Source organism: Haemorhous mexicanus, chromosome Z, assembly GCF_027477595.1.
Source record: "Haemorhous mexicanus isolate bHaeMex1 chromosome Z, bHaeMex1.pri, whole genome shotgun sequence".
Taxonomy (NCBI): domain Eukaryota; kingdom Metazoa; phylum Chordata; class Aves; order Passeriformes; family Fringillidae; genus Haemorhous; species Haemorhous mexicanus.
The window spans coordinates 1203509-1231114 of NC_082381.1; the positions used below are offsets into that span (position 1 = coordinate 1203509).

The following is a 27606-nucleotide window of genomic DNA, read 5'->3' on the forward strand; positions in this document are numbered from 1 at the left end:
ATCTCAAACAGTTGGCATCAACCTATTGATTGATTCAGCTGACCAGATGCCTCTGCAGAACTCTCCTACCCTCCCAGCAGATCAACACTTCTACCGAACTTGGTGTCATCTGTGAACTTGCTGAGGGTGTACTTGAACCCTTCACTCAGTCTGTCGACGAACATACTAAATAGGGCTGATCCCAACACTGAGCGTTGGGGAACACCACTGTTCCATGGCCACTGTGTTTGTCTCTGATCTACCAGTTCAGGTCAATGGAGGATGGATGACAATTGTTAGCAGTTACCTTTGGAACAAGCTGCCTTTTTCTGACCTGAAACTCAGTCTTACAGTTGTCAGTGAACTTCACTGATATTAAAAGGTTGATCACTACCCCTCTTAAACATCATTATCAAAATGACTACCACCTTTCAAAATTAACTGCCAAAAGCTACCTGTGAGAGACACATGCAGCCAGCCTCCACTGGGGCCGTATCTCTCAATTTCTGTATATCAGATAACATAAAGGCTGGAGTAATGCATGATGAACAAACGGGCTGATTACTTTCATTTATTTTAAAGCCTCAGATGAACCAAGGGCAACATCACTGTTTTGCAGCTTTAGAACAGTCCCTGTGCACATTCTGGCAATTGAAGTTTGTCCACAACAGTCACTCTGTTATGGATTCCTAATTTACAACACTTGTCATATTATAAACTGAGAAAAAGATGGCTATGATTTATGGGATAAACTGCATATACTAGAGCTTTTTGGTCTCCAGTCACATGACTTACAGGGTTGCAATGTGGTGTCTACAGTCTTCACAAAATTTCGTTCACCTATGTTTATTTCATTTGATAGCAATCTCTATGACTATTTCTACACTGTCTTTCATTAGGAGAAAAGGATAAATGGTCTAACATAAATGTGATTTTTTTCATATGATTACAGTATAGGAATACCCTCTGTACTAATAAAACAATTTTTTTCTAACCAAGACATGTGCAACTAGGTATATTCTGAAATACACAAACTTAAGTTTTGTTTGATAGAATCTCAGATGTGCTGCAGAAGATGTCTGCTCTCATAAGGGAAGACATTTCAGAAGCTTCAAAAACTGCAATGGTTTTCATATATCTTCCTATTACTATTATTATTTTATTTCTGATCATTCATTTGGTTCCTCTACCTGCTGTCAGAAAGGGCTGAAATGCAAAACTGGACTTTAGTTCATAAATAAACATATATTAGCATCAGACAACAGCTTAAAAATCACCTGACTACCTTTCCATATTTGCCAGAATGGTGTGCAAGTTGAAAGAGATGATATCTCAGTCTTCCACAATGGCAACTATTACCAAAACACCTTCTTCACAGTACCTCTTCAAAGTGTAATTGGGCTCATAAAATGACAAGTTTACCAAACATCTGCACTGAGCAGGGCTGCTAGTTTCCTTGATGCAAGGCAAGGGAAGTGTGTTAGTATAGCAAGGACCCAGGAAAGAAGGCCAAATATGATGAAGAGAAACACAGATCCACAAGGAAGTGGTATCCAGGTGTCTTCTTAGCTGAGGAGAGGGAAGTTTTTGAGGCCACAGGGTCCAAACACATATGCAGGTCACCAAACTGCTGTACAATATTATTCTTCAAACTCACAAATAGTTACAGGAATGTGAACTGTCTGAAAGTTGGAGTTAAATAACTGGCCATAAAGCAAATAGAAATTAATTCTGATGCCATATGACATCTAATAAAAGAGGTTTGACTGGATGATCAAAATATTTCCTTTTGATCTCATAGACTACGAGTCCATTGGCATTTGTATTCTTGAGAACTAGATTTTTAGGAACAGCCTGGAAGTCAAAAAAACCTTGGAATCCAGAAATTCTGGTTTCATTATACAAAGTTGTTATAACACAAAGTTGTTACATATAAAACACAAAGTATATATATAAATACAAAGTGAGTGTGTGTGTGTTTGTGTGTGCGCATGTGTGTGCATATATGTATATATAAACACAAAGTTGTTATAACAGCAACAGATGAAACAGTGAATTGAGTATCAATTTAGTAAAGCTACTTAAAAAGAAATTTTTAATCTGCATCATTTACAAAAGTAAAGTTAAACCACTATTCTGGCCTTTTCAGATATTTATATTCAACTTCAGCACTAATGAGAGTCCCAGCATTTACTCTCTCTCTAAATAAATAAATTTTTTTAAAGGAAAAAAATGTCAAATAATAATAATGTAGGTTAAACACAGGTTATGTAAGTGATAGTCAACACACCAATGGATACGACTGCTTTAAGTGGATTACGTGGATTTGGAATTGCTTGGATTCATACAATGTGCTGTGTGACACCAAGAGAAATAAAATTCCACTGAATAAAATACCTAGCACTTGGTGTGCATTTGCCACTTGCAGAAATTTTTATTCAACTTTCAGCCTTGTCTGTGTTTTGAGTCAGAAGCAGGAAGGAGCAAAGCTGTCTGATGAAGGCTGCACACATTCAAGCAGCACAGCTGTGAAATGCACACAGCTGCCTGGCACCTCCTCTGAACCATTAAAACTGGTGAGGATCTGCTAAGAGTAAAGCAGATCAGCCAAGGATGATAAGTGGCTTTTCAGTGACATTGGCTTTTCAAAATAATCCTAAAAGAAAGAATTACAAAAAATTCGGTAGTGGGGAGAGTCTTTTGCTTTGCTTTGGGGAGGATGTTTCTCCAGCTCCCTTTTCCTGCCTTCAATAATCTGTCAATAACCTGTAAATAATCCCAGATATGACAATTTTTTTATGCGTCTCATGATGATTTCTTGCTGTCCACCATTTAGAATAGCTGGGTGAGATACCAACCACTGGAATTAAACATGATGGTCTGGCCTGTCAGAAGCAGGAAGACAGATGCATAAAAATCTTGATCCATTATGTCAGGAGTACACATTGCTGCCAGAATGTTTTCGAAGTGCAAGAGAAAGAGAAAAAAACCCTTTAATTCATCTTTTTATGGATTTCCTGCAATACAGCCTGTATCATCAACATCAGAGAAAGCTGGATCTCCTCAGGAAATGGTGTATAGAAGCTGTTCCGTTACATTTCTATACAGTCAGTTCTGAGATGTGACTTTCCAAAACTTGTTTTCTTTCAATTTCTCCCTCTCTCCCTGCTGATATTTTGGCATTTGGCCTTGCAGGATCAGCTGCTTCCAGAATGCTACATCTTTTTACACTTCACAACTAGGACCTCTTCAGTTCCTCCTCTTCTGACACCTTCTGACACCCATCAATTTTACAGCCCAGTAGCCAAATCACCAATTTGCTGTCTTCACTATCAAGCTCTTAGAATACAGATTAAAAATTAGAGGACTAACTCCCCTTGGTTTTTTAAAAAACATTTAGTTGTCCTATCATTTTTCACCTATAAATGCACTTTGCTGCTAAAAAACATAGGAGCAAGTACTGCTTTACTGGAACTGTAAAGAAACTCAAATATTAGCACCTACTAGCATCTAAGGACTAAGGATTGCAGTTATCTTTTCTTTACAACCCTCTGCTCTTACATGTTTATAACTGCTATGATGAAGTTGTCTTCTTAAAGCTTTAAATTTCCCACACATATATTTACCTAAAGTGCTTTTGCCATCATTAAGGCGTGAGCAAAATCCTTTAATGCTTCCTGAATTGTGTGAGGAATGTAACACCCTTTTCCTTTTTAGGTTCCAAATGGATTTTCCTTGTGTTTCTTGTTCATGAGTTTGTCTTCAAATTGCATTTGCAGTTATAAAATAACACTGCCCAAGTCTGTGATCTGCCTTCACACACATTGTAGGTCCCTCCATTAGTGGTCTCACTTTGAGTGAGGGTGAGTGTTCCCAGCTTGCACAGGAGAACAAACCAGTCAGATATGTCATTAAGCAAGAAAGCATTCTGACAGAGTTGTGCAGAGAAAATCTTATCCCAGAATGGAGAGACTTTAGAAAGCAGCTAAACTGGAGCTGGAACGAGGTGACTTTTAAGGTCCCTTCCAACCAAATCGTCAACAACTCAAAGATGTCCAATTAAGATAGCTATTTGGCATGCTGCATATACCTTTCACACTCTCAGCAAAAGCAGCTGCAACCTCTACTAGTCCCTGTTCAAATCAGCTGCTAGCTGAAGAATCTCACAGTGTGCTGCAACATACTGGAGTGCATGCTGCTCAAATAAATTCTCCAAACTTTAACGCCTTGATCATGATGCTAACATGTCCTCTGATGAAGCAACAGATAGACATAGCTTTTTTCCTCCTTGTTTTTGCTATTTCATTGATGTACAGTCAACTGTGCACTTATGATACCCTGGACTGCTTTAACACTTATAAAATATAAGGATGGAAGGAACCAGAAGAAGTACTGATAACTAATCATCTGTATCTTAAGTACTTTTATTTTGTAAAATAAGATATGAAATGCTAAATGCAGTTAGGTCTGGCAAGATGTTTTTCTGAACTTATCCATTGCCAGGATTAGCACTGCAGCTCCAGCAGTCTGCACAAGCAAATTGTAACTATTATCACGTATGAACCCTAAGATTTAGTTCCTAAGGTACATAAGTATGTTTTTGTTGAGGTTCCTTTAGTGACAGTGAAGGGAAACATAGTGACAGTGAAGGGATAAGTACAAGACTTTTTTCCCCACTTTATCCCCAAACCCCAGAATTTCAAGAGGTATGTTACATTTACAATCTTTATCTTACTATGTGAACATAGCATTGCATAACATCAACTTTCAGAAATATTTGTTCCCTACACAGGAAAAGCATCCCCTGAAGGGAGTTTTCCCCCCAGATATTCCTAAAGAATATTTCTATATATTTTTAAGGTTCCTAAACAAGTTTCTGTAACAAGATGTAGGCTATAGTTGGAAATACCGTCACTGATCCTAACCTCTGCTCAACATATTTGTTGGAAATAATTTTAAAAGCAGAACACACTCTACAAAACAAAAGCCAAGGAGCCCCAAATTCACCAAGTGCAGAGAGGTCAAAGAACATGATTTCTCAAATGAAAAATCCCCCATGGTTTGAACAATTCTAAGCTAAAATTCAGCTACAATTCAGCCAATGTTTTTAAATCTTTGAGACTTACCATGCTCAAGACATATGTTGGTCTGCAAAATTCAGAATAGACTATTTATATATTTATATCTTCTCTTAATAGCATGAATCCCTTGCAAAGGCCCAGGTCATTGCATATATGTGGGGACTTTTGCTTTTGCCTCTCTAAAACCAGAAGGCTCCAAATACATCAAAGTCAGAGACAAATGAAATCTGCATCATTTCTACTCTTCCTGGTCCAGAAAGTTTTAGCTACTTCTGTGAGAGATTGCTGAGTCCTTGCCTGCCACTTTAGAGTCAGCCAACATCTTTCTCATGGACCATGAAGGCTAGAGACCTTAATAGCAGCCCTACCCCAATCCTTAAAGACTGCTGAGCAGTGGAATGGGATTTCTGACAGCTGGTCCAACACTTCTTTAGGAAGAAGAGTAACCTAAAATTTGGTGTTCATTTTCTGCACAGGGAACAGTGTTCTGTCTGTGGAGGATATAAAACCAGGGTAAGGATGAACCTTGGGTGACTGTAATTTAAAAATGAAAAGCCCATATCACAATAATATATAGCCCTTCCCTTTTTACTCTACTGGCCAAATCCACTGCTTCTTCTGTAAGAGGAAGTATCTGTTCTTCAGTCGACAAATTTTGTCACGTTTCTGTGATGTTGCAAAAACTTGATAAAGAATGGGGTACTGGACATATTGGGTTGCTGCAGAACCCACCTAGAGTGTTGCGTTCAGAACTAGGGTCCTCAGTAGAGGAAGACTTGCTGGGAGTGAGTCCGGAGAAGGGCCGTAAAATGGTTGATGAGCTGAGGTACCTCTTTCATTTGGAAATGCTCAGAGAGGTGAGGTTGTTTATCCTCAGGAAAAGGCTCCAAGGAGACCTTATTGAGGCTTTTCAGTATGAGCAGGGTACAAATAAGATGGGGACAAACTTTTTAGGAGGTCTTGTTGCTACAGGACAAGAAAAAATGGTTTTGAACAGAAAGAGGGTTGATTCAGATTGGATATAAGGAAGAAATTGTTTACAAGGAGAGTGGTGAAACCCTGGACCAAGTTGTCCAGAGAGGATAAGTAGATGCCCCATCCCTTGAAATATTCAAGGTCAGGTCATTAAACAGAGCTCTGAGCAACCTGATCTAGTTGAAGATGTCCCTGCTCGTTGCAGGCAGGTTGGATTAGATAACTTCCAAAAAGTTTCTTCCAACTCTAACCATTTTAGAATTCTGTGACAAGGGAAAAACCTGCTACAAATTGCAGCTACTTTACTGCTATAGTCACCAGGTTTTATCTCCATCTTTATTCTAAGTCTGGGTGCATTCTGAACTGCTGAACAGTCATTTCTGAGTGATGAATGAAAGTAAGTGTGATGCATCCTCATCATGCAAAACATATTCTTGATTCCTGCTGAAGCAATATCTATTTCCCAGGGATTTTTGCTGCTGATGAATATAGTTTAAACTAAAACTAACATGACATTCACCCCTATAAGTACAGGTTTCAGTTACCATAAAGAAAACAAACAACCAACCAACTCATACAAAATTTACAGTACAATGAACAGTTAGAATAACTAGCAGAATCTACTAGAATTATTATCAGTGAACAGCAACTTCATATTTCAAAAAGCCCTGAAAAATAAAAAAACAAGTCACAGGACTATTTGCTCATGTTTACGTGAAACTAATTAACACTCCAGAAGCAGGTGACATAGAGAGATATTTGCTATTCCCTCTCATTCATTGTGATTCAGTTCATGCTTTAACTCACCCAGTAATAGGCTCCTTGAAAACAGCAAAACCTATTCTTGATTTTTACTAAGTTAGAGATGTAAGGATTGCTCATGTAAAAGCTTGTTCAGGTAATTAATTACAGGGACCACAGTGGTAAATATTGGTTAAAAAAAGTTGAAATTATTTAAGAATAACTTCAACTTCCAGTCAAACTCTGAACATGAAGAGAGCATGACAGCTCCTATTATTTTGGAGCCAAGTATCATCTTACTGATTCTTGGTTCCTGTATGCTTGTACATTTTATGGCTAACCATGCAAACATCAGTAACTTACCTGGTCCCACTGTTTAACTGTTTCGTTATCCTGTATGTCTAACAAAATCTTTTTGTTCACAAAGGTTTAACAGCTAAATACCACCTTACCCATAATAACACTCTCATCTAACTTCTCTAAGCTTCAAGTCCATGCTGATGGCTTTAAAAGCCCCAGGCTACTCACGGCTACTACAGTTCTGCTCCCCTTTGTGCTCTCATGAACACAAATGTTCTACCAGTAATAAGGATAGGCTTCTGGCATTACTTTCCTATCCTCTGAAAACAGCCCATATCATTTGTTGTCAGCAAAGAAATGCTTGCCAGCATTTTACATGCTGATAGCATGAGTTTTGTTTATCTTGATACAGCAAAGATAAGACTTTCTCCTCCGTCATATTGCTACACTCCCTGTGTGGTTAGATCAGGCTGAGTAAAATATAAGTGTCTGGGAGAATGGTTTTCCCAGGTATTCTGATCCTGGAGTAGAGTGACAAAAGCATGACACTACTGCAAAATTGTGCTCAAGCAGAGTATCTTCCTTAAAGTAAAGGTAGTCTTAATTCTTATTTCAATAAGACTGTAACTCTTTCTGTTTCTATCGTATGTAGTCTTTATGTTTTTATGACTCATCAAACAGGATTCAAACGCCAAATAAACCTACCCAAAATTCATTAAAATTAAAAAAATATGTGATGCCATCTTAGTAGAGATTGATAAAGATCCACTATGCTCCAAAGTTGGCTGATGTCACACTTTACAGGAATACAAATTATTAATTCCATGGTTTTTAGCATCACTGTGGGCCAGATGTCTTTTTCAGATCTCTGTTGTGATGAGAGACTCTGGGGACTTCATGAGAAAAACAGAACAAACTTTAGTACATCTATTCGAGTATATTATCAATCTTTTATCTGCCCTCTATTAGCTTAAGAACAGTTATCTTCTAGGATTATCCATGCTATCTATTCTGTGGGATATTTTTTACCATATGAATCACAAATTTGATTATCACAGCTCTTGACTAAAAACTCTTCATTTTAAGTAACAGTTCGGAATAAAAAGATAAATCAAATAAAAATTCCAGCTGTGCTGTCCATTTAATTTGCATGTACTATTGTCATGCATAGCCACTTCAACTCTCACATGTCATTGGAATTGCAATCTCTTTACTAATAGAAAAGCTCCACCTGGTTTTCCTTATCATTTTTATTGATGAAAAGTCTGGCCTTCATACTGCAGTTTCAATCTTTGCTTGCAATTTTTCCCACTTTGTGACTCTTAATTTCACTACTGCAGCAAACCCAGAGGCATGCCTCAGCTCTTCTCAGCCCTGGAAATGCTGTAATACTCTGGTTTCAGCAGATTGTCTACCATCAATACACTCAACTGTTTAGTAGATTATTTTGAGCTTCATGATACCTTTGAACTATGGACTCATTCAGTATATCTTCCCACTTATTTTTTGCTCCTACTCCCACTGTTTCTTGCATTGTGGTATCACCAAAATAACTTTGCAGAGCAAATTCTGAAGCTAAAAAAAGCTCTTGATTCGTGGTGTGGTGCTCTCACTGACCCCTGCCAAAGGCCAACCACAAACAGCACATCAGCTGGGGAGACCAGAAACCTCTGTTAACAGATTTCATTCAGTTGGCTTTGATCTCTCCTTTAAATCCACAGACTTCTTCCACTTCTGTGTTTTCCCATTAGGACAGGCAAAACACCTTATAACTATTCACTGGCTGAGAAAGATGATGCAAATAAAGCTATGTTTCAAATTTTCTCCATTACAATCTATGTTAAGGAAATTACAGCCTTTCTCATGCATCTTTTCCTGAAACTGTTTAATCTTTTTCGTCACTAAATGACAGCACGTAGCATTGCTAGGTAAGGATGTGGATGACAATTGACAAAACTGCGTTATACTGCATATCCTTTACCTTTTCATCTAAATACTGATGATATGTGGTTAAAACAGGCTAACGCTGGGGCAAGTATCAAAATGTGCAATCCACATGTCTTCAGTTTATCACAGAATCACAAAAGGCTGACAAACACCTCAAGATCATAAAGTCCAACCTTTGATCAACCTTCATCTTGTCAACTAGACCACAGCACTAAGCACCACACCCAGTTATTATGTTCCCTGTTGCATCTATTCATATTGTTTGTAACAGTATCAAGAGGCTTTTCCAGAAGAAGAAAAGCAAACAAAAGATTTTCAACACAATTCATTAATTTAAATCCACAAGAACAAGATTTTCTATTAGTTCTACATCTTTCATTATGCACTCACACAATGAAATCAAACACTATCCATGAAAATAATTCAGAAATACCAAATTTCATCATTTCTTCCATTATATGCAGGCTATTTACATAACAAATTGCCACTCAATCTGAATTCCATCCTTAAAAATTTTGTAAAGGAGCAAATTAGTGATCCATGTTTGAAGCAACACAGAACAGGCTAATTCCATGTACATGTAACAAGGAGAGCTTTTTCAGCATTAAGTAAATTACCATCAAATTATTTGGAAAGTAAACAAACCTCAGTGTTTCTTTGTTCCCAAATACCCCTGCTGACTAATCTGCAGCAAATATTGGCATTAGATACCATTCCACTCACAAATACAGTAGTGTGCAGTACTTTAAAATTCTCACAGCAGTGCAATGTGCCTTATATAATATTAAGCCTTTTGTTTTAAAAGAACTAGCTTACACAGAATAATTAAATCGCCAGTCTGCTTTAATAATCAGTAAATGTTATACACACTGAGGACAAAGTTGTATTTATGCTACAAATACATGTCCTATTGACATGTCTGCAGCCACATAAGAGCTCCAAACCCAGGTTCAGTGAAGCAGTCACAATGTGAATCATACAAACACTTCTTGCCAGATCTAGGTATTAGAACAGCAGCTTCTCTTTGGGTAGAGAATCATAAACAGGGTTGGGTACCTTGTACAAGAACTTCTCAATACTGAAGTGATATGTAACAGTTCCGAAATTTAGAAAGTCTATATCAAAAGCAGCACAGACTGGAGACAAGACCTAAATGGCATAATAAATAAATAAATGATAATTTTAATTTTCTGCTGTGTTCTGCCTTAGAGACTCTCACTATTCTAGCCAAAGTAGTCTGGACTGCCTGCACGAGGTGCACATGGCGTATCTGGAAGCTGGGTGCAACACCACAGTTTACAGTGGTAGCTGCACAAAAACTACTGCATTGGTGTGTTAATTGCTCCACCTCTGTGCATATGGAAAGAGCATGGACTGATGCAGATATTAACACTTACCCTTCCTTTTGCATTTTCACCTGTTCTACATGCTTGCTGTTTGAGTGGTGGGTCTCAGTACTCTCTGGGAACAGAGATTTGGGCCCTGACCACTTTTATACTAACCCCCATTATACACTGCTCAGCAGAGCTGCTGGTGGTTTCAAAGGGTTAAGCAGTTCAGGCTTATCAACATAGGACTGAGCACAGGTTTTTGTGTACATTCCTAGTCTTGTCCCATCCTCAAGAGGAACTTCAGACCAAAACAGTTTTCCAGATGGCAGAAGTATTCCTATTTGATGCTCAATTTGTACAGTGTTCAAACTCTTTCTCCAGTAAGTTTTACTTCTCCTAAATGATTTGTTAAGTAAAACCTGACAAACCCTTCACAGAGAACATTCATCATCCAATAATTTTAAAAAGCTTGACTCTGTTATTACCACACCAGGGGCCTGGAGGTTTGTTGGCAAGACTTCATTGCATGAACAGCATAAAAAAGCTAATGGGATCCTCACCAAAATTTTTTCTAAAAGAAAACCAGAGGCAATCCAATTCTGCAGTCAGTGAATAAGCTGCTAATCACTGAAATTAAAGTATTCAAACGAAAGTGTGTTGTGGGTAGGATACATGAAGATATTATACTTAACTATAAACCACTAATTAAATTGTGTTGACAATTACCTATTATAGTGTATGCTACAAAGAAAAGGGCACCATTTTTCATGCAGATCTTAAAATTATGATCACTTAAACTACTAAAAGGACCACAGAAAAGAGTATTCTTTTTAATCCCTTGTAGATCAAGTCCAGAAGAAGACAAGGAAAAAAGAAAGAGAAACTTTCCTCTGAACAGTGTATCATTCCACATTGCCCACTTTTATTTTTAAAGCTGGTTGCTTCACAGAAGGAATCTGCAGACATAAATCTTACGTGCGTGGTTTTGCAGAGAAGCACAGTAATTAGTGCATTTTCAAAATTCAAGCAGTCATCTAGGAATAACTGTGCACCTTATGTTCCAAGAATAGCATATACTCAATAGCATGGTATCTTCTTCACTTTGTTTTAATGAGAAGTAGAACCTTAGAAAACAGATAGGGTAATTCTTGTAATGCTATATGCCATTCAGGTGAATGTCCTCTGGTATAGTATTTCATATAAAAAATGCAAAGGCTTTTTCCTCAGTCACATGCATGGATTTTCTTACCTTTGGTTCCATTGAAATGAAGCTGTGGGTACCTCTACTTGAGAGAACTGACCTTTTAATTGTTTTACTATGGTAGAAGTGGTAGTAGTCCTTCAATGTTCCAATCTGTAAGAGCAGAAAAGAAAAAAAAGGAGTGGAAGACTTAATTTCATGAAACTGGTTTCCTGTTTTTCATTTTGGAAAGTCTATAAATTATGCAATTTCCTCTGTGCTGAAATGTTACTTGAACCCACTGATCATCTTTCAAAAGAAGGACATATGATATGAAGTAGATGAAGTATCCTTGAGGCAGTAACTGCATAACCAAAGATTATAACTGAGCTGCTTAGTCTGGCTACATCTACTTTTTTAATGTTTAATTTATATGCAATACTTCAGGTAATTCTATATCAATCTATATCCAAACTTGTCCTCAAACAGCAAGTATAAAAATCATTAAATGGCATTCCATTTAGTTTGCTTAAGGAAATGTACTGTAAAACAAACGAGACTTGGTTACTTATATAATCAAATTTGAAAAAGAACATTCACAGCACTGGACTATACAACAGGAATAGTTTTCCTGTTCTGTCAAATGAGAGCAAAAAGTATAAGAAAGAAAGATGAAAATGGTAATTTCATAGGATAGTTTGCAAATTTCATATATTAATAATGCAGATTTCACACGCAATAAAAATACTTCTTACTCATCCCTTCAGTACACAATAGAAATATAAATATCAAAGTGACATGGCCTTCACAATCTGAAAAATAAATCTTCCTTTCCAGAGTCATCAATATGCTTTCATTTTTAATTTTTAACTTGAAACTTCAGTTTCACTCACCTACAAACTAACATTCAGTCTCCTTGTCTTTGGGAGAATGCCCCCTCAGCTCATTTGGAATTTTACCTACTAGTGCACTGCAAATCTTGTAACATACTTCATAATTTAGTTTCAAGTTCCTCAATGATGAGCAAACAGGGACAATTGAGATAATTTCAAGTTAAAACTCAAAGCGACCTCATGAAACAGGCTTGGCTTTCCAAATAGAGCTAAATGATATCAGCAAAGAGGATGGAGCAACACTTGAAAACTTTCACCTTAAAAAACCTTCAGATTTTGTAATTTGCATCTATAAAAATACACATGCAGGAAAACTTGAGAGCTCTGCAGTAAAGACTTGAAGAGAACCGGAAGTAAGTCACTCACAAATTCCAAGAATACTTAGAATATTAGAAAACAAAAGTCTTGAGAAAATTTGAAAGTAGACTACAAAGAAAATACTGATATTGATAGAAAACAGCAACAATTTAAATTAATTCACCTAACAGGAAAACTGGATCTAGGATATTAACACCAGTCGGTGTGGGTGGTCCATCAGTATCTTTATTTTGGGAAGAGTAACTTATGTCTAGCGTAACAAAAATACCAAAACATTCAGTTAAATCAATTTGGTTTATCATAAGTTAAGTAGGAATTGGTTTGTCTAAGACATTTAATGAGTATATCAGTAGTAATTTTCATGCTGCTTTCTTTCTGAAAGGCAATTCCAGCTGAAGTGGCACACCTCCACAGCACAGGTGAGCTCAGCTGTAGTGAACTGGGTTACATCTCGCTGGTGGCCAGTCAACAGTCCTGCTCCTCTGGGCTCAGTCGTAGGACCAGCTCTGTTCAATATATTAAACAACAATTTAGGTATAGGATTTAAATGCTCCATTAGCACATTTGCTGATGATACCAAACTGGGAGCTGCTGTTGATCCTCTTGAGAGACCAAAGGCCTTGCAAATGCATCTGGATAGATCAGAGCTGTGATTAAAGGGATGAAATTTAAAGTTTAAATGCTGGATTCTGCACTGGGGATTAAGTAACACCAGGCACAAGAGTAAAATGGGAGTGAAGTGGCTGGAGCACAGCCCTGCAGACAGCAGCGTGCTGGCTGACACTAAGCTAAGTGTGAGTCAGGCAACCTCTGGGCAACCATGAGGCCAAACTGCGTCCTGGAGTACCTCAAATATCTCACCATACTCAGCTTTGGTAAGCCTCAGCTAGAGTACTCTCTGCAGGTCTGGGCCCCACATTTTAAGAAAGATGTAAAGGTCCTTGAATGCATCCAGAGGAGGCCAACAAAGCTGGGGGATAGCCTGGAAGGCATGGCTTGTGAAGTGGGGTTGAGCACTTTGTCTTGGAGAATAGTAGGCTGAGGTGTAACTTCATTGCTCTCTACAGCTTCCTGAGGAGGGGACAAGGAGATGAAGGTGCTGATCTCTTCCCGCTAGGATTCAGGGATGTGTCAGAAGGGTTCAGAATGGCATCAAAGGAGGTTCACACTGAACTTTCTTTACCAAGAGGATAGTCAAACAGGCATTCTGGGGAGGCTGTGAATGTCCCAAGCCTCACAGTATTTATCAGGCATTTGGACAATGCCCTTAATAATGTGCTGGAACTGTTGGTCAGCCCTGAATTTGTCAACTAGATTACCACTGTGAATCCCTTCCAATTCTATTCTATTCTCTTCTACTCTATTCTACTCCATTACTTTTGAGTACAGCAACTAAAGTTTATTCTGATTTTAAGAGCCTGTAGCACAGTCCAGTAGCATCAGGTACTGCTGCACTCTTTCGACATTACTATTATTTATAACAATCACTGAAATTTGGTGCCAAGCTTAGTGCAAGTGCAAGTGATGGCATGCTTCCCTGAGACAAAGGGATGTACATCAGTTACTTTCTGGATGTCTCTTGGACTTACAATCAGTCTCAAATAAGATTGAAGTGCTAGTGCTAGCTAAAACTGAAGTGATGTTAGTCTTGCTTCGTAAGTCTTCAGAGACCCATAAAGTGCATACTCACCCCACCAGTAACCTATAAATCTAACTGAACTTTTATAGACCTTGTTGCCTTCAGAGTGCTTTAGAAATCCCTACTTTGTCTGTGTGTCTACAAGGCCCACACGTTACTGAAAAGACTCAGCTCTGACAGACAACTGGATTTTACAACCTCAAAAAACTGTTTAAATAGAAAGGCCATATTACAACAAAAATAAGCATCCATCCTGTTTTGTGCTACAAAGGTCTCAATATCACCCAGTCCTCAGTGTTTTGTCTTGCACTAGTTTAAGGTGTTTATTTATTTAGTTATTTACAAAAGATTAACTCTAGCTGACCACTCTGAGGGCATCCAAACCAGCAAATTTAGGAGATTACCTAGCTGCAGTCCTGGAGGTTCTACAGTTTAGCAGAATTAGCCATCCATGGAACATACTGGAGGCATCTGCATGCTTCCATCCTTAGGGGGACAGCATGAGGCTTTGTAATCCTTGTTCAGATCTACTCCCTCTGAGAACTTGGGCTGAGGAGACAGAATTAAGCCCTTGGAATTATGTATGGTAATTGCAATGCAATGTCTTCCAAACACCATTAGTTTTCTGATAATAATAGTGATCATTTAGAATTGTGAGATCTACAGCTTTAGTTCATAATTGACAAGGAATTAAAACAAACCCAAATCTTTTAAGTGTAATTAAATTCATATTCACTAAATGCCAGTGCCTTTCACAGCAAAGTAACACCAGAATTACTAAAAGCTTTTTTGCCTTCTCTTATCTTAAAGGGAATTTACTTAGACCTTCCAGTTCCTTGGACCACTAGGAAGAAGAATTAAACCACATAACTGTAGCACAATAAAACTTCTCATTGTGTACGTTCTTGTTAAATTGTATTTAATACTTCTAACTCCCAGGTCCTAGAGGCAGTCTCAGAGAAAAGCAATGTGAAGACAGAAACACCAGAGCTAACTGCTACTGCTACAGACTGCTGGCAGTTTCACTCATATATCCTTGGAAATCCTTGTAATCTCTTTTTTTTTTTTACACAGAGGGCATGATTTCTTTAAAAAAGAAATAGGGAAATATTGCCTAGCCAAAGGAAAAAGAATGGACAGTGTGTGTAGAAGTCTTAAACTTTTTAGAAGTAATGTTTGTAGATAAACATTTTCAACAGATCTATACATACATTTTAGTTGTACTGTACTATGTTTATTCAAGGACGAAATAATTCACTGGAATTATTTCAGTTTCCAGGAACTAACAATCCTAAATATCACTGTGATATTTATTCCTGAAAACCAAAGCATCCACATATTTACATTAAATTTATATTTATCAGGTCTTATTTTCAATTTAAAGTTGAGAAAATGTGTTAATTATAAAGATAACATGAAACAAGAACAAAACTTTCTAAGCTTGCTCTTGAAAAATATTTCTTCCATATGCTTTTTTATAGTCCAGTGCAATAGTAAAATAATTTAGAACATCATTTGCTGAATGAATTAATCTACATGTGCATTGTGTCCCCACAAACTCTGTAAGGAAATACAAATGCCAAAGATGACTGTTAAACATACTTTAAATATATTTATATGGTCACCAAACTGATCTATCTGACTAAGCTCTGAAACTAAACTGACTGAAACTTCTATGTACCTGAACAAGATAGGGAAGTCATTCCAGCTACAGGGCAAAAACCTAAGAGATGCTTCTTAGCTGGTAAACAATTTTTTTTAAAGAGGCAAATCTTCTCAACAACTAGGTGCCAAGTGCTTTTCTCCCAGAGGGCTGAATAGTAAACAATATTTGGTTGAATTTTTACTGATTTGGTGAATTGGAGGACATATTGTAAGATTCCCTCTTACATATTGTAAGATTCTCCCAGGCTTTAATGAATTTGCTTCTAAATGGATTTGGAAAGGAAGACAGATCAGGTACAGATATGATTCTGAACTCAGTAAAATACAAAAAGAGCCAAAGAAGCACAAATCAGTTACCCCTGTGCAGAGCTGGAATATAAATCATTATAAATAGGCACAGGATCATATTTCACGTGGTGATGAAGGTATGACACTTCCCATTTTTTAGAATTGCAAAAAATTTCCAAAGTTTTAAAGTCCTTGGCAGAAGAAAATATCAAAAAGAGAGGGATGAAGAAAGTTTCTGAAGTTTACTCATTTTAACAATTTCATTTCAACTTTATTTCAAACTATTATATTTTTTTCGAATTGAAGCATTTTCATTTGTCTCTGAAATATATTTTCTGGTGTACTCTGTATAATGTGACAACATTTAAAACATTTTCCTGGAGTCACAGTTAAAGAGAAAAGGGGGTGAAGTTTTTAACATTGTTTATTTGACACCACCCACATCATGCCTGCGGGGCATAGCTTTGCCAGGAAAAAGCCGAGGCCAGAAACTGGGAATTCACTACTCTTGCCTCGGTCACAAAAGCAGAGTGGACTGTGCCCTTAAACCATGGTGGACTTGGTCTCTTCTGCTGCCCACCTGTTTTCTTCCCTCCTCCCATTTTTCCTCTGCAGCTCTACTATGGGAATTGTGGTGTTGAAGTGGACAGCTCCAGGCAGCAGAGAGTTGGAGGTGGCAGGTCAAGCAAGCGCAGAGGACTGAGCTTAGCCAGCAGCTGCACAATTCCTTTTTCCAGATGAACTAGCTTCCAGGTTTTGTTTTGTCCCTGCTTTAAACTCTTTTTGGGCTAGGTGATAGGGTGGGAGAGAACACTATGCTGTGGAAGCTCTCCTCACCATATTGCCTTTGTTTGGAGACCACACTGGTATCTTTGAGAAGTGTTTTTCTTTGTTCCTGGTGGTGAATGTTCTTTTGTGGGTAGCCACCTTCTTTTTGTATACTTTTTACTATTGATACTGCTGTGGTTATTGTGATTTTAGTAAACTGTTATTTTCATCACATAAGCTCTCCTCCATTATCAGAAGGGGTGGGTGCAAGTGGCATATTTGGAGTTTAGCTCCCTGTTGGTTGTTAAAACCAGCACACACAGAATGGAATAGCCAGGAAGACACCAAGCTGAGTGGTGCAGCTGACAGAGCAGACAAATGGGATACCATTAAGAGGGACTAAGACAAGCTTGAAAAGTGAGCCCGTAGGGATCTTATGAGGTCTAACAAGACCAGGTACAAAATGCACTTCAAATGTAAATCTGAAATCTCACAAGGCAAGCTCATAGCCCTTAATTTTGATCCCTGTTGGCTCGTCATCGTTATCCGTAAGTGTAAACAGGTTCAATGATACTGCAGAAAACTGCCACTCCCTTTCCTTCTTCAATCACTCCAGACAAGCAAGTCTTAAGCCTCTTAAAACCAGTGTTCCGGTTCAGCATTTAGTAGCAATAAAGCTCTGCAGAAGCTGTTAGCTGTTCACTGATCCATCCAAATTAAAGCACCCATACCCGGTAAAGTCATGTTCATTCCAGACCTGGAACCTAAACTCAACTTATATTGCAAGAAACTTGAATTGTAGTGGAGTTTTTAGGGGGACTAGGATGGGTTTTTTTCACTGTAAGATACTACAGCAGTGACCACACTTTCTCAGTCTCCAGCTGTTTTCTCCAAAACCCCACTGTTGGGTCAGCCCTGACAGATCTCCAGCACACTGAGGCTGGAGGACCAATCACCATAAGGTCAGCTGCAGAGCTGCTCAGACATCTGAGCTGCAGACTGAGATGAAGGCTCTGTCTCTCCCAAACATAATATGAAATTGAAAGGTTTTTTTATTGGTTAACTAACAGAAATTCGACTGCCCATATAGTGGAGATATCTCTGCATGACAGAGGCAGGAAACTTGTTCTCAAGGTTCATATCTGCTTCTCCCATATTACCCTTTCTTCACGTTTGTTTTAAATGGACATGATGTCTGCAAAGTGTTGTTGCTCCTGAATAGTGAAACTCTGAACAAGTTGGGCTTAGTCTTACATACACCCCTTCTTCCTGAAGAATTTTTGAGTCTCTTAGATGGAAAAAAGGCTATACTGTAAGCAGGAGTTCTAGCCCAGTTTACTGAATCTTCAGTCTGGAGAACAGGATAGTTCAAATTGAGAAAAATTAAGATTCCCTTCTGAACCACCTGCATATGAAAAATAAAGAAAACTGCGTAAGAGTGAAGTTAAAAAAAACACATGGCTATTACAGCTGAAACATCACAATTCCACAGAAGTAAATCACACTGCATCTCTTCAACATGGTGGGAACACAACACTTTAACATTTAACTACTGATATTTCTTTTAGTTCAGTTTAAATAGAGAGGAAAGCATATCACCTTACTGAATTAAAATACACCATTTTAGTCTTTTGTATTTTTCACCGATGTTTCAGTTATTTGAATGGAGAAATTTAGTCTGGGCACTTGCCTGGAGCAAGTTTGGCTTTTTAAATAGCTAATGCCAAAAATTAGTAACAGCCATTAAAATAAAGTAGCTTGGCCTTACGTTCTTCAAGATATTGTCACTGCTGTTGCTTATATGCTGCTGTATTTTGTTTTAAGAATAAAGTAACTCATTAATTCTTTCAGTCGAAAAATAAACTCCAGCCTTTTAATTTTCATATGCCTTTGTTAGTAGGATTAAAGCACATCCATATTCTGAGGTCGGTTGTAATTTTTGATATCATTCTAATTCAGTATCAAAGTTAAGATTTTTTACAGTTATGTTATTGTATTCCATATCTATCTATGTCCAAAAATTGTAACTGTAAGACCCCACAAGGCAGGTACAGTGTGTGTGTACATGGAAATGCTGCCATGGGCATTTTTAAAATCCTCTCTCATGGGCAGCTTCTGGTTCTTTGCCACGTGATATATACTTCATGGGCTGTTTGGTCTTTGCTCAGGCAAAGGTTTTGTCTTTCCTTTTTGGATTCTCTTTAAATTTGGGGGGGTTTTGCGCATCGTGGAGAGGCTGCATTTGGTGGTTTTGAGGTGCCTTTGCTCAAGTTCCACAGGTGCCTGCTGGTCAAGCCAGCTCAAGTCCGCTGGCTTCCAACTCCAGAGGGAAAGGCTCAGCTGTGTAGAGGGTGCCACCTTGGAAGAGAAGGTGTGACATCATCTTCCCTCTTGTCCTCCAGCCATGTGGCCGCCTCCAGCTGGACACGTCATGTGAAAGGGCATTTCCAGCACTGCAGCCTCTCTTTGTTCCCCGGGGGTTGCGAGATATAGCAGTTTGCTGTCAAAAAGTTACTTTTTTTTTCCCTTGCCTGTTGGCATTCTATTACTAAACAGGTTTGGGATTTTTTTTTCCACTTATATCGACTCATATCTTGTTCCTTACTGATGGAAAGTGATTGGTTGGAATCAAGGGGGATATTACTCATTTCAGACTGCCCATTGTCTCAAACCAAGACAGTTGGTATATTTGATTTGGGATTACCTCTATAAAAACAGTTTTTCTCATAATTTTACTTTTCCAGGCTTTCTACTGCATTACAGAATATAACCTAAGCACATTTATAGTGTCAATTCTAAAACATAATTTAATTAAAACTAAAAGCTACATTTAAATGTGGAGTTCTAAATTCCTAGTTAGATTTATTCTAAACTAATTTTAAAAATCAAAGTTCTACTTTTCTATAAAGAGAAATGCTGTACTGAAAATATATTATAAAATAGATTTAGCAACATAAACCGAATTATGTTTCCTCTGAGACTCCTAACTGATCCATAACTTTTAAAAGCTGAGGTGAATTGGAAAAAGCTTCCTACATCACACTTTCTGCATAAAGGTTACTTTGTACAGTTGTATTTTAAAACAAATATTGTCAAATGAAACTCTGCTTTTTGAAATTATAGTACTTAAGTGCTCTCTTGGTAACCTTATTTAGCACATGGAATTACTTTGAAAAATAAAGAGAAAAAAGCCTAACAACGAAATAGCAATATAAAGTGTTTTATAGCATTAAAAAAACCCCAGAAAGTTTCTAACACAAACAAGTTTTAGTACAAATCAGCAGGTAAGATTAATTTAAGTATTAGTAAGAATAAATTCAAACTATATCATAGCCTTAATTCTAATACATTCTAGATCACACTAAGATTTATTAATTGAATCTACAGTACTATATAGGAGGAACAATCCTTCCAAACAGGACTGTGGCATCTTTTTTTTAGATTATATGTTTGTGTAAATCCTGTTGTTATTGAGACTATGAACTCTCTGTATTACTGAGTTCTGAAAAGTGGGAGAGGTAAACTGATTTTTTTTAAATAAAAATATGCTTTGATCACATTTAATTAAAAATGGTGCCACTTCTAAAAGTGCAGGTAAAAAAGCAATACTGAAGCCAAATCATAAAAAGAGAAATCCCAAAGACACCCATCAGGTAAATAAAGCCGAGGAAAAGCTGCCTGAATAAAGATCCTGTGAAAAAGATGCTTGAGTCCTATGTGGATGAGCAGCAAAACCTTACATGCCGCAGGTAGCAGGAGCCCCCAGTAAATACATATTCTTTGCAACAGTTATGACACAAGTAGAGCTTGAGCTTGACCCCTACCCTTCTCTGTTGCAGGTGCAGCTCTGAGAAGAACATGCCTCAGTGTTTATGGGAGGACAACATCTGAGCTGAGCTGTGTAATAGCACCCCTTGAACACTTCCCTATAGATGAGGGCATACAAATATGCCCTCAGTGATGTTAAGAATGAATAAAAAGAGAGAAGCTGAAGATACATTGGACACTGCGTTGAGTGTTCAAGCATTAAATTGAAAAAAAATGTCACTATGGTACTTGAAAAATTTCTTTGATGGTCAGTAAGGCTTACACCCACCTCTTCTCTAGGACCGATAAACAGGTTGTGACTATTAGAATGATGTTCAAAAAATAGCTGAAAATTAATGAACACATGCCCTTTTTTATTGTACAGACAGTGGTAGAGGGGGTTTTATGAAGTATAGACTCCAACAGATAAGTCAGCCTAAAACATTTGGGGACAAATAGTGAAGAAAGCCATTTCCACATTTGTCATGTGAAATGTTAACATTCAAGTATAGTAATTACAGGCATTAATAACTGCAAATGTGAGCTTTGCCTTGTGAGTACTGCAGCAACTGGGAAGCTCACATCCCTGTCAAATAAAGTAATGCAATGTTACACAGAAAACTTGTGACCATGGGCTTGCAGTACCAGGCAACATTACATTTTTCATTAAAATGCTCAAAAGGAAATAAATTACTTCCTTCATTCTCATTCATCCTTTCTATAATCTCTTTTCAATACAAAAACCAACATAACATAAACTGGTAGTTTATGCCCCTTTTGGTGAACCCCAGTGAGTCACCACCTGGTTTCTGCAAAAAAAAAATGAGTGTAACACAGCATATTTTTATTATGCTGAACAAACAGAAGTAACCTCTGCAGTATTTAAAATTACTTCAATGCAGTCATCATGCATTTGAAAGTTCAAGCCATAACAAACATATTTTTTATCTGCAAAGAAGCCAATAGGCAATATGGTCACGTTTGTTTCAGTACCACAGTCAATTTTGATGAAGCCATCAAAAAGACAACAAGTACCTTTAATGTTTAATTCTGAGGAGTCATCTAAACTGCCACTGTTTTCTGAAATCTTTTTTTCCCTTTCCTAACTCAATAATCTGTAATTTAAAATGTCTAAATTATATACTGCATTAACTGAAGTGAACTTTGCCTCTATTTTATTGACTTCCAATCCTATTTTATCTTGCATCACAAAAAAAAAATGTAAAATGAGGATGCATACCATGCAGTGTCATTAATGTTTGTTGAAGTAACAAATAGAACTGCCATACCATACATTACTAGCTACTCCAGGCTCTAAAGACTATGGTTCCTTTGTAATGTTTCTTCACCTGCGCTGTCATACATGTAATTATAATAAAGCATAAGAACAAGGCTTGACAAAGTTCTGACCAGGCTACTTCATTCATGCAAACAGCATAAAGGTTAGTTAACAGGTTTTATTTTTTTAACAAACTACTGCAAGAAAAGTGTCACAACAAACAATGTGCATATTCATTTCCTTTTAAATCTTGAGTCTGAAACATTTCATAGGCATCATCCCTGTCCTGAAACTTGTAAACATCTACCCAGCCCCATGGGATCAAGTACCTTCTCACTTACAAAACTGCAAGTCAGATATAACTGTTGAAACTAATGAATTTCAGAGGTATAAATCAAGCAGAGCAGTGTAACCTAATGGGGTTACTTGCATGAGCAAAAGATTTAAGAACCGGGCAGTTCTTCTACAACAGTAGAAATACTGTTATATCTGCATCCAGTTATTTAAACATCAATATAAAACTCCTAAGCACATTAATAGCAAGGGAATTTATACCGTTCAAAATGACTAATGTGGTGACTTACACTAGTCATACTGTTTACAGCGAACATTTATATTGCCAGCAATAAACCTTTTCATGCTGTACTTTGTCTTACAAATCTGAATTCAGCTCTTACTGGTCATAGGAAGTACAATGTTTTCATTGAACGAACTTTCTCATGAGACTTGATTTAAGCAATTTCCTCTTCTATTACCGATATAATTTACCAAAGAGTTATAAAGAAGTAACTCATGAGAATATCTAGGACTGAGTTAAGTTCATCTACGTGCAGTGTGTAGGCAGTAAATCCAACCCTCTTATACAGTTAACTTCGATCACACTTCCTCAGCCTTGTACTTGAGCAAAATCTGGTATCTTCCACTCTGTACAACATGTTTAAGCAAATACAGAGAAGCATGCAACTGGTCCAGAACCCCAGGTTACTGACATATTCATCTAGTTTACTTGGTTATTTCTAGAGCTGTACAAAAGTTTATACCTTTTTTATGTAAAAGTAAGGTTTGTCATTATTTTTATTTATGTCTCCACATGTAAGCCCATTGACTTTGATAAGACAACTGGAGCAACACCTGTTCATGTAACAGGTTTAATAGTAAGAAAACAAAAAATTCTCTTTGACAGCACCTAAAGATACACCAAAACAAAAAGCAACTAAGTGAGTAAATGAGACCAAAAAAATATTTGCATCATGTAGTATCCAAACATAGTAAGAAATAAAACAGCTACATAATCATAAGTAACATTTAGTAAGGATTTGAGAAGTAACAGCAAACCAAGGGACTCCATTCTAGCAGAACATATGTCTAGCACAGTCTTGCAATATTCCATGTAAAGTTGCTATTTGCAATCACAACAATAATAAAATAAACAGACAAAAAAAGTGACACAAAAAAATTATATTAATTCAGATATACACGTCTCTCCTGCTGTACCATTTTTCAAAATGCTAGAAGATTCAATTAAGCTTTCACTGGATTCATTGGAATCTTTTATTGTACTTAATGGTAACTACACTTAATCCTTTTTTAACCTAGACTCCAGCAAGGCCTATATTTCAATTAAGAGTAGTTAAGCTCCTTAAGCTAAGAACTAACCTAAGCTTCCAAATTTCTTCACACTACAGAGATAAGCCAAAGAGATCTGATACTCAATTCATTAGAAAACATCTAAATTTACTAAAACTAATGATAAACAAGTTACAGACCCTATCTATTTCATACATATAAAGAGCATTCCCTGGTGATCTTCTCATTTGGAGAGCTGAATCTTGTAGTTGAGAGAATGCCTGAAAGTATTTTTTCTTGAAGAAAGGATAAAAGTTTCAAGTGTACATTTGTTTAATACATTGATATTGATATCAAAATACGGAAATAAGGAAAAAGACAGTCAATTAAAATGACAGCACTACATTGGATAAAACCATGTATTTTTCTTTATAAGTGGATTTTCATTTCTATTTTGAAACCTTGTGTCAGAGTCCTACAAGATAACAAACATCAGAATAACTATACAAATTTCAACTACCACTACAACTGCTCACTGTGCAGTTATGTTTGTCAGATTAATATTTCTATTTGCCAGGTAAGAAATGGAAATTGCTCAAATTTCACACAATTGAAATAGCATTTATATACAAGAAAGCTTCCAAAAGAGCAGTCTGTTGCGATGGTAGAACCATTTATTGATGCCAACACAGTCCAGGGCCCTTTTGGGTCACAGAATTGTTAACTCGTATAGAAAACAAAGCTCAGCAACTCTGTTAAGTACAGTTAGCAGTTTTACCAGATGATGGTTTTGTGATCTGTCAGTTGGCCACCCTCATCATGCACTGACCTAAAACTGTTCACTGACAAAGGAAATTTAAACTACTCCAAGGTGAAGCAAACATTCAGCCTGATCAGACAGGCAGAAAGGAGTAACAACAGGATGTGGGGATGGGCATATGTCAGAAGGGCCAAAGCAATTCCAGATATTGTCATACATATATCCTCAGGGAGTTAAGTTTTATTTCAATCAGGTATTAATAAAATCCTATCAACATTGTGCTTTCAATTCATGGAAAGCAAATTATTTTGTTTACAAAGGAGCGAGGAAGAAAACTGTACAGAATATCACAATTAATACTGCCACACTAGCTAGGGCTGGAGCTCATGTTGTGTGGTGGTGACAGGATACATCTAGTCTGTCAGTCTTACTGATATAACTTGGGTACATGCAAAAACATTTTCAGTGTCCTTACTAAGAGACTACTGAGACTTTATTAAATTGCTACTGAATACTTCATTGAGTAAAATACTTTAAAAACAAAACATACATCTACTCTGTATGTATCTGCATTAGTTTACACCCCATTAGTAAAACTGCCAGTTGTGCAAGATGGGGCTTAGTTGCTCATGAGAAAACAGCTTATGCTGCAGCCCAATCCTGCAGGGAAGGGGTCTACTAATTTCGAAGAGGGGTAGGGACACTCCCCCAGCTAAAAGCTGCTCATTTATGCTTGGCTCATTGCAGTGCAGCATACCCAAAAAAGCATCTGATTTTTTTCAAAGTTTAGTGTTTGACTGATTTGTTTGCCTCAGTTCAGCTCAAGATACAATAGCTGACATTCTGCAGTTCACAATGTTGAAGGAATATGGGTGAAATAATCGAATAAAAATACTCAATAAATTAAAGTAATTGAAAACCTCATTTTAAAAACAGTTTTCATTTTTCAGAACAGCTGTGTAACAAATGTGATGTCAACTTTTAAGAGGAGATGTAAGATGAGGCTACAAGTCACTACTAGAAAAATTAAGAGAAACTAAGAAATAAGATAATTAAGGGACACTTGGGTAGAAAGTCACTGCTTTGGAAATAGTTAAACAGAAGAAAATTCTGCCTTACAAATTTATTGTTGTTCTTCAAAGAGGCCAAGCACATAGAGATGGGTAAATAGATGCACTCCAGTTGAACTTCCAAAAGGCTTTTGACAATGTCTTTCACCCACACGTTTTAAGAATTTAAGAATCCATTGCAAAAGGTCTTCGCAGAAGAAGAAGTAAGCAATCAAAACAAAAAAAACCTGAAAGCAAAGCTTAGAAGAAATTAGTCACTTTTTTATTAAATAGCAATTTGCTTCTTGCAATGAGCAGAGGTTCCAGATGGAGTTCTGTTGTGTTCCACTGCAGAATCTCTTCTGGAAGCTACCCTATTTCATTACAAAAAATATGCATGGGAAAAAGAGTGAGCAATGAGGTGTAGAAATCAGCCATGACAGATATAAAAACCGCAACAGCTGACTGTGCATGAACTGCAGAAGGACCCTGCAAAACTGAGTGAGCAACAATATCAAATTAAATCCAATACAGACAAAAGTAGATTAACTTGTGTACAAACCGAATGTCACACTAAAACGAACTGTTCAGGGCTGCCCAGTACCACCATTAAAGAGTGACAATCTCAAGCTTATGGCAGACTAATCCACGGGAACTCAGCTCACCAGAAGTCCCCACAGTAAATCAGATACTAGACATCAGTTATAATATGAAGGATAAAGCAGAGTACCTGGCATTATGAGAATAATGCAAGGTTTTCTCACACTAAATACTGTGTAGCTCTACTTCTCTCTATTCAAAGAGGGAGACCTGAAAAAGTTTCCAAGTAGGAAAAGAAGAAAGGACAAAGATATGGTGCAACAGAAGTTGTATGAGAAATAGCAAAGTAAACTAAGACCCTTCAGTCTGGATACAATAGGGAATAATTTAGGGGAAAATATCCAAAGTCTAAAAATTCAAGTATGCTGTAAGAGTGGACAAAAATAATCTTTCACCACCTCTTTCAGCAGCCATCTAACAAAGCTAGTAAGTAACAAGCAAAAGAGAGGCGTCTTCACACTGCGTAGTTGCAAACTTTGAAAATCCTTGCCAGAATATTGTGGATGCTAAAAGTCTTGTTTTATTTCAAAGACTGAACAAGAATCTGGACAAAGCAAACATTGCAAATTTCTAAGCATGCAGAAACAATACCCAGTTCAGGCAGACTCCTTAGCGGAAAACAGCTGAAGGGACTATTAGGGAGAAGCACTGGACGCTTGTTCTGTTGTTCCTCGCACAGGACATTAATTTAAAACCACTGCCCGTGTCTATGGTAGTGGCATCTAGACAGATCTTCTATCGGCCTTCCATCCACCCCTTTGGGCCTATTTCAATAAGGCTGCTCAGGCGAACAAAAATGTTATAGGTACTTCTCTATGCCCTAGATGTCATACTACTGGCTTTAAAGGTGCAACGCAGCATGTATTTTCTTTCCTCTCTGTTTTTAAGACATCAGGTTGCTGTGTAAATATGTTCCACAAAGAAAGGCTCCATGAAAGAAAAGGGAATATTCTCTAGGTTTATCCAGAGGGGAAACTACTGACAGACAACACAGAGAATGGAAATTTTCAGTTCCCTTGAAATTGCAAACTACAGCTTAAAGACTAACTAGCAAATTAGATAAAAGAATGTAAAAGCAGGCATACAGGATGCTAAACACAGCTTGAACAAATGGATAAAAAGATAATAAGGAACTTACTAGGTTTTGTGGCAAAGTTACAAGAAACAACTGCACATGCCCTCAGAGAAGTTCCAGGCAAGGTTTACAATATTGGGGGCACTCAGTGAATACAACCACTAGAGACCCCTTTATTTAACTCGAGGACGGTCAAACGACTTCTAGTAAGGGGTGAAGGCCCGTAAATTGGTTCTAGGAGAAGTGAAGCTTATGTATTAGCTAGGAAGTACATTCTAATGAATATGTATGATCATGATGGAATAAAGACCTTGTTGTCAAGTTTCACAACACACATTGAATTGGAGGAAAAAATCCTCTGAAGG

The 27606-nt window shown here is 37.3% G+C and overlaps 1 protein-coding gene across 3 annotated transcripts in view; it reads right to left on the reverse strand.

The window, feature by feature from the left end:
• The window catches only part of PCSK5 (proprotein convertase subtilisin/kexin type 5), a 223206-nt gene that overhangs the window by 187127 nt on the left and 8473 nt on the right, over positions 1-27606 (reverse strand). For all 3 annotated transcript variants that reach the window (XM_059873883.1, XM_059873882.1, XM_059873884.1), the window contains exon 2: positions 11604-11708. In XM_059873883.1, coding sequence (XP_059729866.1) covers positions 11604-11708 — 105 coding nt within the window. The remainder of the gene's footprint in view (positions 1-11603; positions 11709-27606) is intronic.